Source organism: Dendrobium catenatum, unplaced genomic scaffold (genome assembly GCF_001605985.2).
Source record: "Dendrobium catenatum unplaced genomic scaffold, ASM160598v2 fragScaff_scaffold_621, whole genome shotgun sequence".
NCBI lineage: Eukaryota > Viridiplantae > Streptophyta > Magnoliopsida > Asparagales > Orchidaceae > Dendrobium > Dendrobium catenatum.
In genome coordinates this window covers 11,047,894-11,062,658 of record NW_021319083.1, presented here as the reverse complement: position 1 = coordinate 11,062,658, position 14,765 = coordinate 11,047,894, and the positions used below count along the sequence as shown (strand labels likewise).

Sequence of the window (14,765 nt, the reverse complement as noted above, 5' to 3'; positions counted from 1 at the left end):
TTAAATGAAAATTTACTCAAAATGACAACACCGAACATTCCTTGTTAATGGAGTTAATTGTGGCAGTCAAAAAATTATTCGTTCTACAATAATTAACTCATCAATCAATACAACAAGGAAGGTTACGGGAATGAATGAAATTCTGCAAAAAAATATATTAGGCAAGTATCACTCAGAAGAGAGTAATAAAAGAGTTCTAAGGCTTGAAGGGAGCACGACTGGATCTTCTCTATCATGCTTTCTCTTCATTTTAATTCGATCTCGTTCTAGCCACACACAAAATATATTATCAATGGCATTCGTAAAATATTTCAACGATAAAATTGAATGTTTACCAAACCATTTTCTCTCTCCTTGCGCAATCGTGGCACTTCATCTGCTTTTGCACCAAAAAGGAAGAAATTGTCTTCTCCAATCTCTTCTCTAATTTCAACATTTGCGCCATCCAGTGTACCAATAATGAGACATCCATTTAGTGCAAACTTCATGTTGCTAGTCCCGCTAGCTTCCATGCCAGCCGTACTGATGTGTTGAGACAGATCACTACCGGGAATTAGAATTTCAGCCACAGAGACATTGTAATTTGGAACAAAGACAACCTGGATTAATTATGACAAGAAAACAAAAAAAAATTAGATTGTATATATGTTGAAGTATATTTCGACACAGATTAGGATAGATTGTGAGAAATCTCTAATTATCAAGTAGCTGACTTTGAGCTGGATAAACTTCTTATATAAGGATGGCCTTTATCAACTAATCTTACGATATACTTCTTCTCTAATGATATATTATAGGAAAGTAAATTTATACTTGCTGGCTCAAGTAATATATTTGAAACCGGGTAAGAGTAAATCAGTCATTTCCCAGGTTGATAATAATATAATGGTTAAGGAACATCGACGGCAAAAAAATCAAAATACTGCTAGAAGAATAATTCAGATAATTACATCATAAACATGAAGTAAGAAGACTGAGGTAGCAAAGAATCTAGAAGAGAAATTGCAAGCCATGCGAAAAATTTTAAAGAGAGTATCTAACCATATTTTCCTATCGCAATGTAAGCAATCTATTCATTGCTTCAGAACTATCTCTAGGTAATGCAAAAACATGAAGACCCTATAACATAGGAGGTTGAGATGTGCATGCTTAGGCCGCATTAGGTTGCTTGCAAATAGAAAACATCATTGAGGAAGTGATGATTTTGTTTTTCACGTGAAAATGAAATCATCAATCTCAAGGGAGAATTGAGAAGGTTTGTCGAGCTTAAAATTAATATTTGTCTCTAACTATATCCAACCAAATGGAGTGAATAAATTTTATCATCTTGCAAAACATAATTTCTAACTTCAAATGAGCCCTTGGCAGGAAAGATATATGAGTACACAACATACATCAAACAAATGAAAGAACTTAAAGAAGTAGTTGACCATTGTTTCTAGTTAAGAATCTATTTTATAGGCCATTTTGTAGTTTTGACCTACTAATTTGCCAGATGAGTTTGATCAACAATTTCTAAATCCTCAGTTCTGGTCTGTTTACCCAAAAGATTGGGATACATTAAGCCTGCTCAACTGACCAAAGGGTTATAATTTAATTAACTAGAGCACCAACAGTCAAAACTAGACCAAAGCATGCACATTTCAAAATAGATTCTAAACCCTAAATCGACATAAACATTAACATTTTTTTAAAAACAATTACTCTCCCAGAAGTTTAGTTTCTTGTCACAGCAACCTAAATATTCAAGGTTATGTGTTCCTACCCGATCTTTCTTTGGAATCTGAAATCTATAATAAATTTCAAGCAATCTACATTTCAATATCTAAATTAAATTCTTAAAAACTAGCTTTGTAATAAATGTTAGCAATGATTTTAATCTAAAGTGTTATTGGGAAGAACTTTTGAGATGTAACTAATCAAAAAAGCAAGTTCATAGCGGAAATCTAAATCACATAATAAAATAAAATAAATTATTTCTTTTTCTATTCATGGAGAATCTATGGAAACATTTAAAATCAATTCATCTTTAATTGAATCTATGAAGAGTTCGTTTCTATTTTTGGGATAGTATATTCCTTGCTGCAAGGACATCTCTTTTGACGCCCACAGCTTGGAGCTAAGACTTCGTATCGTCTAACCCCTAAGTTGGCTAAAGATTGCTCATCAAACCAAACTTTAATCTTTGAAAAGCTCCGTGGATAAGAGAACTAATAGTTTCGAACAAGAATGTATTCATGTAATGACTAAGAATTATTGAAAATCAAGCTAAAAGCATTGTTCCCTCAGGAAATGTAAATGTAAACCGTTGCGCTACGGCACAAACCCCGCTTTCGCAAGCTTATAAGTCTCATTTTTTGCCGAGGTAGATTGGATTTTAATTAACCAGATTTCTCCCGCTGAATGGCATCAGGGTTTATTTAGTTCAAGGTTTCACTTCATATTAGAGTAAGTCCTCGTAGTTAATTAACCCTCATAACGCGTTGAAAAGAATTCTCGATTAAGGATGAATTAACATTTAGACGTGAAACACTTTTAAATTTTGGTTGTGGGGGATGAAGGTAAACCCAATCAAGATCACATGATTCCATAGTCCCAGGTATATCGTAAGTTTCAATCTACCAACACTAATAATCGTTGATTGCAATATCCATGGAATCTGATTAGCAATCATGAGTTGCTTTCTCTCAGAGATCCCGAGTAAATTGAAGTGGATAGAAATAGCTTATTTGGTTTGGGTTGGGACTTGCGGCTCCGTTTAGGAGTTACCCGTGGTATAGATTTAGGTCAGGTCTTATGAATCTGTTTGGAGTTACCTGTAGTATAGATTTAGGTTAGGGTTTGAGACATTGTTTGGTTCCGAAATTGGTCTTCCGAGAATTGTTTGTGATATGGTGTTTACCCTTAAATTTCGGCTGCCTTCCGGCACCCCCGCCCCACGAAGGAGGTTGGGGAGAGAACTTGCCATTTTGTAGTCCGCCCAGCCGGATAGGATTCAACGGCCGAGGGCTTCGGGATGTTGTTTGGTCTCGGTATACGTCTTCAATCCTTCAGCTTGATGATTGCATCTTATGCTTTATTTTTCAAGAAAACATAATGGAAGGCTTGCGTGAGGCGTGAAATCAGGCATGTGCAAGAATGGGCAATGGCCATTTAGATCTGATTTCCTTCGTAAGTGAAGAGTAGGTGGATCAAAGACTTGGTTGTGTGGCTCGCACGGGTGCCGCGATCAACGGAGGCCGGAGCTAGGGGGTGGAGGTGTGGCCTGCAAAGGCGGGTGGCTCAGCTATGCAGCCGGAGGCGGACCGAACGGGCTCTTGAGCTTGGATCCTCTTCAGGCTCGGAGAAGGAAGCGCGATCAACAAAGATAGGTGGGCCAGCTTCGAATTCACAAGGACGGCGGTGGATCGCGATCAAAGGTGTGGATTGCAGGTTAGTTGCTGAGTCGAAGCTAGAGCAGAACGACAAAATCCCCCGCACAATTTCACCAAAAAAACATGTAAGTGAGCGTAACTCAATTTTGTCATTTTCACATTGTTTTATACAAACCAAATAAGCCGTTGTCTTAATTGCAACGTGCCGTCAACGTGGGAATGTGGCAACGACGTGTCATCATTTTCATTTCTTTTTTTCTTCTTTTGCACAACACTATATTGCGTTATTGACATATATATTGCATTTTTTCTTTTTTTTTTTTCTTCTTACACAACACTATATTGCGTTATTGACATAATTTCCTCAACACTTGATTGTTGGGTATAAGAAAAGTTTGGGTGGTGGTCCATATGAGTATTTCAAAGATAACGATCCATTTTTTTTAGATGAGTTGTTTGACTATAATGAATCTTAGGATCATTTAGCTATGTTGAAATGCATGATTGCTAGCTCTTTGTGCTCGCAAAGATTGGAAGAGAACTTCAATTCTTAATGCTCATATTTCTTGCAACAGTAAAATATGCAAGTTAGTTATCAATAATTAAAGGACTGTGGGAATATCTAAAGACATTAACTCGACTATATATGATTCAATGATGAGCCACATAAGCCCTTTAAGTTCCAAATGAGTTGCCATCTTTTCCATAAAACCATTTTTTTTAATTTTAATTTTATAAGCATAGTTAGCTTACTAAACCAGTGTTAATGGTCATAACAGGCTCCATGACTCAATGCCATGGTTACAACAAAAAATTCCCTAACTTAAGCTATGTTGTCATGGTCAAGGCTCCCTGCTAATCAAGGACTGTTAACAAGCAAGCCCTAGGGGATAAAACCATAGGGTCAGGGTCATGACAGGATTAACTATTTCTACCTTTACACCTATTTCACAAGACCTAAACACATACCGCAAGTCTTCCTTAAATTCTTGAGTCAAAGTGATCTTCTTAATCAAGAGTACTCTCAAGATTAGCAGAGGTAATTAATTATAAAAAATTATGCCTGATATGTCATCAAAAAATTATCTTGATCGGGCACGAATCTCGATGCAAAATCAAGTTGGAAACTTTCGAAACTAAAATTGGGACCATCAGAACTCCCATTTCAGCAAACTTACAGTCGAACTGAATGTCTAGGAAATACAAACCCAACGACACCAAATTCGACTCAATCCGAGCCCAAATGAGTCCAAATCAAGGACCCGAAGCGTTGTTGGAAGGTTCGAACCACAATTTGGATTACCAAATGGTTTCCAAACATTACGTGCTTATAGTCGAATCGAGCGGCTCGACGAGACGAATCCAACGAGCCCAAGATTGCCAAATTCCAACATCACTAAGACCTTCAAATGTTTGACGAACGGTCCACAATCAAGGGATTCAATATCGGCCATCCATCCAACCACTCCCCATTTGCCCTTGATCTCTCACCTATTTACGGGTCATGCCACTCCAGAAATATATAAATAGACCCCTCATTTCTCTTGAGAGAGGACTGAAGCAAGAAGAGAAGAATGAAGAAGAGAAGAATGAAGAAGAGAAAGAAGAGAAGGAAGAAGCTCCTCCTCGACCACCACCGGATCACCACTTGAGGCCCCACCTCCGCTGAACCACCGTCTAACGTTGTTGCTCCACCGGACCACCGCCTAACGTCGTTGAGGCCCTCACCTCCGCCAGACCACCGCCTGACGTCGTTGCTCCACCGAACCACCACTTGATGCCCTCTCCTCCTCTGGACCACCACTTGAGGCCCTCTCCTTCGCCGAACCTCCGCTTGACGTCGTTGCTCCGCCGGACTATCACTTGAGGCCTCACCTCCGCCGGACCACCGTCTAACGTCGTTGCTCCGCTGGACCACTACTTGAGGCCCAGACTTCCGCCGGACCACTGCCTGACGTGGTTGCTCAGCCGAACCACCACTTGAGGCCTTGTGCTCCATCGGGCCACCACCTGAGGCCCGGACTTCTGCCGGACCATCACATGAGGCCCGAACTTCCATCAGGACACCACCTGATGCCTAGAGTTCTACCAGAGTACCACCCTACTACAACGGCCTTTTAGACCCCGGTCTCGTGCCGACTACGGTCCTTCCGACCTCTGTCGCCTACTATGGTCGTTCAGACCTCCATCACCAGACAACGATCCTTCAGACCCCGGTCTCCTGCCAACTACAGTCCTTCCAACCTCCGTCGCCTACTATGATCATTCCGACCTCCATCACCAGACAACGGTCTTTTAGACCCCGGTCTCCTGCTGACTACGGTCCTCCCGACCTCCGCTGCCGACTACAGTCCTAACCTCCATCACCAGACAAAGATGGCCCTTCCGACCTCTATCCCATCGACTATGATCGTGTCGACCAAACAAACACATCTATGCTAATTATTGTAACTCCCACCATATAATGCGCTCTATATGATGTACATTTGTGACATCAAGCCAAGGCCTTCTCCTAAGGAAGGGCCTCATTTGTAATCAACTGCAAATACTAGTGGATTCATTCAAATTGGGCCATGTCCCATGGTTTTTCCCCCTTTTTTAGAGGTTTCTACGTAAAAAATCTGGTGTCTCTTATGAACGCTACACCCTCTGTCTTCTCTGATTGTGTGTTGGATCTTCGTATAATGTTAAGACGTTAAACTATATATTTCTCTACCGCCGCGAATACTCCAGGACGCAACAATGCCCATAAGAAGTATTGAACCTATATTTAAATAAATTATGATCTAACATCAAGAGAAAATCTAATTAAACAAAATCCAATATACCTCAAGGAAAAATCATTTTAAGCCTGTGTAACTAGTGCCTTTAATTTTGAATTTACATCCCTCCCCAGGATCACTTTGCTTCCTGGCAATTATGAGCTACCATTAATTCTCATCTAAGTGCAGAAAAAGTCCTAAATACTATGGATCCATAACGCTCACCTCCTTTATTCTCTATATCATAGCAAGACTGAAAAGGCAGTTGACAGTCCCACCCTTGCACCACAAATCAATTCACAATTGCAAGGAGCAGCGCTTGTGGTGTATTGGCCGTAAGGAGAGGGGTCTGGATGAATTTCCGATTTTCAGCAAGGATATTTAGCCTTTTATGAGAATAATGATTGCTGTAACTAAAATTTAAAACTGCTTGATTTTTAAATATATTTGAACAGATGGAAACATTTGGGAAAATCACATGCCATAGTTGAGTATGATTGACAAAACTGCAGGATTAAATTATAGTTTGACTAGTTTTGTAATAAAAAAATCACAAAGCACTTATCAGAACCTAAAAGGTGCAATAGCGCTAATCGTAATTTTGACAAGAACACTGAAAACAATTCCTGCTATCTTCACAAATCACAATAGTTACAGACTATAATCACCATACCTTCAAATAGTCCTTAATCTCAGGATCATTGTTGATCACAGAACCAACATCATTCACAAGCTTTACTATTCTCTTTGCATTTGTATACGTTGCAAATGCTTTTCCTCCAATCATGATGGTCCGTGGAGTCGCTTTCTTCCTTCCTTCATCGCCCATTTCCTGAAAACCAGTTTCATGGTCATATCCAAAGTTTTATTTGTAGCACTCAAAATCAAATATGAATATTTTTTTTTTGGGAAAGCAACCAATTAGTTAAATTCTGCCCGCTACATATGATTTGTTTGTATTATTCCATCAACCTTTGAGGCTCATGACATGCAGCTTCGTTTAAAACTCTGATTACCGTTAAATTTGGAAGACTAAAAGTCCATGAATATGAGGTATATGTGGGATTCTGTTACAGTTTGCTTTCAAAGGATTTTAGTTCTATTTAGTGAACAAAATAAAGAGGTTTCGAGTTGAATATTAATGCCTGAGGCCAATATAGTATGTAATAAAGAGATCTCCACACACCTTCAATCTTTTATATCTATACACTGCCCCCAGAATGTTTAATAGCTGTCTCTTATATTCATGTATGCGCTTAATTTGGATATCGAAAAGGCTGTTTGGATCAATCATCACTCCTGTAATGTTAAGTATATATTGTGCTAGGCGACTTTTGCTTGCCATCTTTGCTGAAGCCCATTCAGCATGCAACTCCTCATTGTCAGCAAACTGAGCCAAAAAGTTGTCATAAGAACACGCATTAAGGTAGTGGGTACTTGACTACAAACCACTCAAACAAACAAAAGAGACCAAACATTGCAGAAGTTTGCAAGGTTGAATAACAACGTACTTGACAAAGCCCAGAAAGGAGATCAAGATTAGTGATCCAAGCATCACCCTTCAGCCACTTCGTAATTATGTTGCTCAACTCCTGGTTACAGAAACGGAGCCATCGACGAGGCGTAATACCATTTGTCTTGTTCTGAAACTTACCAGGCCATAGCGAAACATAGTGTGCAAATAATTCAGACTTTAAGATATCACTATGTAACTGTGCTACCCCATTTACCTAAAAGGTTCATCGAAAAACCAAATTCAGCATTTAGGTAAGGCTGACATCAGAATATCAATACTAGTAATGGACAAAAAATGTAACTGATCATGCTTAGAACTTGTAATCACAGCTAATAATATTTACTGCAGCTAAGAGAAAAGAAGAATCTGATGTAGTCTACTTCCAGTATGTAATTACGGAGTCATATTAGATGGAATATGCAACAGGTTTCAAAATAGAAAGTTCACGTAGAAGGTTGAACACATCTGAGAAAGCATATAAAACAAGTCAGAAATTTTTTAATACATTTTATGATTAGCCAGTCAAAAAGTAGGTCATTCGCATACAAATTTCTGATCAGAAAGTTTAAGCATCATTCAATTATCCTTCTAATGAAAAAACAAGGATCCAATAATTGATGCAATACTGCAACATTGTAAACTGTGAAGTTCTGCTAAAATGCCTTCTTTACTGAATACAATCTGAGTTTTAGATCTAGAAAAAAATTGCTTGATTACATTAGGAAAAACATGAGAAGTTCAAGATTCTTAAGGGACGTGGAACTGCCTTACTGTGTGTGAAGAGACGACACACAAATTAGCCATGCGTACTACGGGTTTCTCTGGATTGGAACTATCAAGAATTTGCATCAACGGTAGCTTGCTCTCCATGTCCCTATGGTTGGAATTTACCATCGCTTTGAACTAAAAAAAAATGGAGAAATGGGAAGCATTAAATAATAGTCAGTCCAATTAAACAGCATAAATAAAAAGGAAGAGGGTCATACCCTCTTATCGATTTCTTCAATAATTTCCATATGTCGGGGAAGAAGTTTCCACATTATAGCCTGTGACCATTTCTCTAATGCTTCCGGAAGAACAGTGTGATTGGTGTAAGCAATAGTCCTGGAGTAGTTCATACATTTAATTAGCCAAATAGCCTTTACAGTGCAAGCAGAAAACACATCAAATAATGAGGAAAAGGCAGCCTATTTTAAAAATGAATGCAATCTCAATGACGAGAAAACAAAAATACCGATGCACCTTGATGTCACATCCCAGGCTTCATCCCAACCAAGCCCTTCATCATCCAGCAATAGCCGCATTAGTTCTGGTATGGAAAGTGTGGGATGAGTATCATTCAGTTGAACAGCAACTTTGTTAGGAAATTCAGACCATTGATACGGCCCTTTTCCTTCTTTCCTCTTCTTGAATCTAGCAATAATATCCTGCAATATCAAGTTTTTTTTTTAAGGCCAATCACATCTTAAATAATGTCACCATCACTTGCCCCAACAATTTAGCGTTGGATAACAATCATATCTTAGATATCCTAAGTTCCAAACATATGAAGTCTACCGAATAAGTAATCATGACCGTTTATTCTAGGCAAGGGTTCATCTAGTGAACAGCAGACTTGGCATCTTCCATATATTCCAATATAGTATAAGCATGCACTTCACAATCCCTGCTGGCTTACAAGAAGACTACTGCAGCCAGCTTGGTCTAACAGCCAAAACAGTAGTACTTCAAGTTTTGAGTTTCATTAACATACGGCCCAGACCTGACTTCACACTGAGAATCTACAGCAGCTCACATTTATATACCATCAAATTTAAGCCCCATCAAAGAGGTCTTGAAGTGCATTTGTGTGATTCAAAATAGTTGGAATAGAAGTAATGATGATGCTGACAAGAAAATGCCTTTAAATTTACAGGACCAAACTCAAAATGAAACGGGGAGAGGGGAAAGTAATAGAACAATATGGACATTTTGATAGAGTATAATTGTGAAATTAAATATAAGATAAATTCATCTAAAAAACAATTAGTTGGATATGCACAATGACTCATATACATTTCGCATGTTCATTATAGCCTGGCCCAAACAATACCATTACCAAAAAGGTGAGAATTAAGTAAGAGGTAAAATCTATCACCATTTCCAATGGAAATGCTTCTCAAGTTACTTCGACAACGAAAAGAAACAAATTAAATATGACAGTAAATGCAGATAATCGCCTAAAAACATGATGCAAAAGAACACAAAACAGACAAAATATCATGGGCCAACCCTCCCAAGTTTTGAAAGGCAAATGCTTCCTTGTTTGAATTCAGATGTTAAGAAGAAATCAGTTTGAGAAACTAATTTTCAATATTATTGTGGTTGGTCAAAAAAGAAGTATGAGTACAAATGCTAACATGAGATTTAGGAGCCACCACTTACTGAAAACAACACTTTCAAGTCAGAGGAATGGTCCTCATCAATGAGGAGCATGCATATTAAATATACTATATGATGGAAATCAAGAAGTATTGCCGCATTGAAAGTAAATAAATTATGGATTTATATGAGTTATATCATTAAATTTTATTTTTCTTTTAGTTATTTTATATAAAATATGTCTATGACATCAAGTCTTATACAAATGGGATGAACTCCGCAATATTTTGAGAAGTTTGTTAAATCAAGCTCTTTGATGCATCATTTCACCTTATCCCATAGAATTCCAATATGCACACATACAATTCAAAAGTTTTTGATAGATCGGCTAAGCCGGTGGGCCCCACAAGGGGGGCGAAGGGTAAGAAAATCAAAGATGAGTAATTATTTACCATAGAAGACCAAGATTGGAAGGGAATTGAAAATATTTAAAGAGGGCTGATTTGATTGGGAGGAAAATAGAAAGGTTTGTTTATGAAAGAGAGCTGATTTGATTGGGAGAGAATTAGGAAGGTTCTAAATATGGTTATTGTATGTTAGAAAGGATTTAATTGTGAATGTTTCCTAAATCATGTTTATGATACTTAGGAAGATCCTAATTATTTAGGATGGTTTCCTAAAATATGTTGATTATGAATGTTCTATTTGTGTTATGGTGTTCTAGGTCTATTTAAGGGGGAGTTTTTCTAGGGTTTAGGAGTATGATGTGACTGAGTTTTGGTTTTGTTGTAGTTCTTTTCTTCGAGGGCTTCCTTGCAGCGTCTAGGTTGATTGGAAGAGCCGATCTAACTCTAGAATTGTAGATAACTTGTATTTTATTTTCTCTTATTAAATTATTAATACAAAATCGACCACCATTTTGGTTTTACGATAGTTTTTCTATTTGTTATTTTATGCTTTTGCTTCTAAGGCATATAAAATTGGTATTTGAGTAATTTCTTGGGACCGATGGCTGGGGCAAGAGTTGAGGTGTTGGAAGAAAGGTTGGTGAGCAAAGTAGGCAGCTGAGAAAGGATATGGGATCGTTGAATGAGCGCCTTTTAGCAATGGAAAGAAGGTTTGGGAATTTGGAAGATATGATGAAAAAAATCAAGATGCAGTCGAAAACTTCACCGGCGATTCCTAGGGATGAACCAAAAGGAAATAAAATTCTAGAGGAGATGATGAGAAAGCTCATGGAGATGCAATCTAAAACCCCACCGACGGTTCCAATTGCTAACCCTAATCAAGATTTGATTGGGATTCCCTTGTTCGAATCTAAAAGGAAAGAGATCAACCGAGAAGATTTCGATGAAGAGAAACTCCTTTCATCAAGAGCCATCTCCTAGGGCTCTGATAAGGAGCATAATAAGGTTTTTGGATGGGGGACAACAAGGAGAGAATTTTATGGTGGAGGTGGTGGGGCCAACCACTATGGGAGGCATTTCATGCAAGGGGATTGAGCGACCAGAGATGGAGGGGGTCAAGCTGAGTCATGGGGACCGTGTAATGCAAGGAGGGTGGAAAAAAGGTGGGATTCCCAACCTCGATGCATGGGAAAACATGGAGGGATCACGACAAATGCTATGCTGGAGGAGGAAGAAGCTATTAGGGCAGTGATGATTCCAGGGTGAGAAAGTTGGAGTTGAGAATAATTGACGACAAAAAACATTAGCAACATAGACTAAACTCCATATAGCACAAAAAGTGCAAAACAAGTTTAAGGAGCAGTTGCATGATGCAGAAACAACAAAAGGTTCAAGCACTTGCTGAATTAGAAAAAGCTAAGGAATCGGTTGAGGAGCTGACACAAAAACTGATTACAATCAATGAGTTTAAAGAGGAAGCATTAAAAGCAACAGAAGATGCAAAAAGTCAAACAAAGCTGCTTGAACAAGAAAGCCTTGCCAACAATTCTGAAAAGGACATTTACCGGAAGCACGAATTAATTAGTGCCAGAGAGCAATATGCTACCGCCCTCTCCAAACTGGATGCAGCAAAGCTCGAGCTTAGGAGGATCCAGAAGGAATTTGAGACATCCATGAAAACTAAAGTCACTGCCATCCACCAAGAATTTATAGCAAAGTAGCTTTCTGATGCTAACAAAAGAAGGCCGCTCAACTTGCTAAGGATATTGCAGCCATGCAGGACTTACTAGTTGTGGGCTCCGAAAATTTGGCCCCGGCCTCCGCTCGCTGTTCTTCTTATTCAGCGAGGGAGTTTTGACTGATAAGTTCCGAGGTAAATTTTGGAAGGCAGATGGGTTTGTAGATAAGACACTACCCAGAGATTTCGCCCTCATTTCGCGATGACTTTATGATATGAGTTCTGGTTTCCTATAGGCGCAAGCCCCTATAGTTAATTACCCCTCTCGGTAACGAGAGAGAACTTTCGATTAAGGCTAGTCGTCAATCAGATACGTAGTGAATACGTATTATCTGGCATATAGTAGCACATGGGTATGGGTTTGGAAATATTTGGAAGTTTGGAAATTTGGGCAGATTTGATATTTGAAATTGAAAATTGCAACATCTTGCACTTAAAACGGATGGTGGGGGAATTGATGATGGACCCGATCAAGATCCCATGGTTCCGTCGTCCCGGGACATCAAGGTCCCTGGTCTACTTAGTCAGAGGAGGTAATCGACCTAACCTGACAGAAGGATCCTTGTCGGCAGTCATTGGTTGCTGCGTCCAAGGGAACCTTGTAGAGCTGGGGTGAATGTTTGTCTAAGAGGACAAATTTGAATCCTACCTTAGCTAACAGAGGGCTTTGTGCCCTATCGATCAAATCCTATTGTTCATATCTCAAGGATTTGATGCCAATAAGGAACGTAACGACGCTGGCCATAACCGGTATTTCGTAGTGCCATTTGGCGGTAAAATCACTCGGTTTAGAGGGCCCCGGGTCGTCATAACCATTTATCCTACGATGCCAATTGGCGGCAAACCGCCAGTTAGAGGACACGTACCACGTCCTTACTGGCAGGAGATTTGTTTGATAATGGATCCTAGTGATATTTTCGACTAGGCATTTGGCTCTTTGTGAGCTGAGGTAAATTTTAATTTGTCCACCCCGGCAAACTGTGGCGGAGGGTGGACGGATTTTGCTTTAAGTATTTGATGGTTGGATTTCAAATTTAAATATTTGGATTTTGGGATTTGCCGAATTTTGGATTTGGACTTGCGGGAGGCATTTAGAAAATATTTGTGAACCCCTCTGGTTGAGATCTTCGTTCAACACGACCATCATCGGGGTGTACTTGGGGTCATTTCCATTTGTTGATCGAACTCTGTCAACTCAGCTGAGCTATTGACTGAGGATCTGGTTTCGTAGGCTTTGTGGCTTTGCTTGTGAATTTTTTTTGTTAAAGGCCTTGAAGGCCTAATATGAATGTATAAAATAAATATTCCGATCACATTCGTGACCGTATATTTATCTCAGAGTTTGAACCCTGTCTACTCCTATTCATCTGCTTAGAAAGATCGGGTTTCGTAGGCTTTATGACTTTGTTTAGTGAATTCTTTTGATTTTAGGCCTTGAAGGCTTAATATGAATGTATTGAAACAAATACATCGGTCCCCACAACCATGTATTTGTTTGAAGGTTCGAACCCTGTCGACTTCTATTGATCCGTATAGAAGGATCAGGTTCAAACTTGAATTCACTTATTGACCCGCGCAGCATTCCTAGGTGTCACGTGTGTACCAATAACACGCTCGCCGGGGCCCATGCGGGTCGAGATTGCATTTACCCCTTTAGTGTACCTATGTGTATACAAATTATGGGGCACGTGTAGGGATATTTTGAAAGTATTTGGTTGTGCAGGTATTTTTCATTTGAATACACAACATTTCATTTGAGAGCTTATACACGCCTTCTGTCTGCTAATACGAGTGTTGCGGATCCGGTGGCGATATGCTATAGATTGTAGACACCTTTTGTCTGCTTGAATGAGTGTTGTAGATCCGGTGGCATTATGCTGTATATTGTAGACGCTTTCTGTCTGCTTGCATGAGTGTTGTAGATGCGGTGGTGTTGCGTTGTAGATTGTAGACGCCTTCTGTCTGCTTTCATAAGTGTTGCAGATCCGGTGGCGATATGCTGTAGGTTGTAAATTCCTTCTGTCTGCTTGCATGAGTGTTGCAGATCCGGTGGCGTGCATCTTGATATTGGCTCCCCCTTCCTCACTTACCGGGGGGTTCTTCTGGACTTTGAAGTCCGCTACTTTGCGAAGAACTCTTTTTTAAGATCATCAGTGTAATGGATTTGTTATTTCCGGTGTTTGTGGGCACCAAAACTATTTTCTTCTTAAGTATAAAACTAAGAAGAGACTTTGGAACACCAGAAAGTTTGGTTCTAATTTGTTCAAACTTCATTTCTGATTCTTCAAGTGAGTGTACTTTTTGTACATCGAGTCGCCTTTTTTACCCAAAATACTTGAAGATCTTAATCACCAATGTCGTAGGCGATATCAATACTTGTGCCCACAGTGGTACGTTGTACATACAACATATTCACTGTTGTTATCCACAACAACAAGTGTTTGTTTGCAGGGAATCGTTGTATCCACTATAACCTCGTGAAGGTATTTGTAGAAGACCCATTGACATCAGTATCATATCCACCATCTCAGGTGGGATTGCTGATTGTACTTGTTGTAGGGATGGATCTTTCACTATTGGTCTCCAGTATCACCTTCTTCAATCAAC

The 14,765-nt window shown here is 39.2% G+C and overlaps 1 protein-coding gene across 3 annotated transcripts in view; it reads right to left on the bottom strand.

The window, feature by feature from the left end:
* LOC110111898 (alpha-glucan phosphorylase, H isozyme) overlaps positions 1-14,765 on the bottom strand; it is a 50,956-nt gene that overhangs the window by 1,010 nt on the left and 35,181 nt on the right. For all 3 annotated transcript variants that reach the window (XM_020843956.2, XM_020843957.2, XM_020843958.2), the window contains 7 exons: positions 8,895-9,079; positions 8,639-8,756; positions 8,424-8,555; positions 7,648-7,866; positions 7,323-7,526; positions 6,810-6,968; positions 336-599 (listed from right to left, as the gene is read on the bottom strand). In XM_020843956.2, the coding sequence (XP_020699615.1) occupies positions 336-599; positions 6,810-6,968; positions 7,323-7,526; positions 7,648-7,866; positions 8,424-8,555; positions 8,639-8,756; positions 8,895-9,079 (1,281 nt within the window). The remainder of the gene's footprint in view (positions 1-335; positions 600-6,809; positions 6,969-7,322; positions 7,527-7,647; positions 7,867-8,423; positions 8,556-8,638; positions 8,757-8,894; positions 9,080-14,765) is intronic.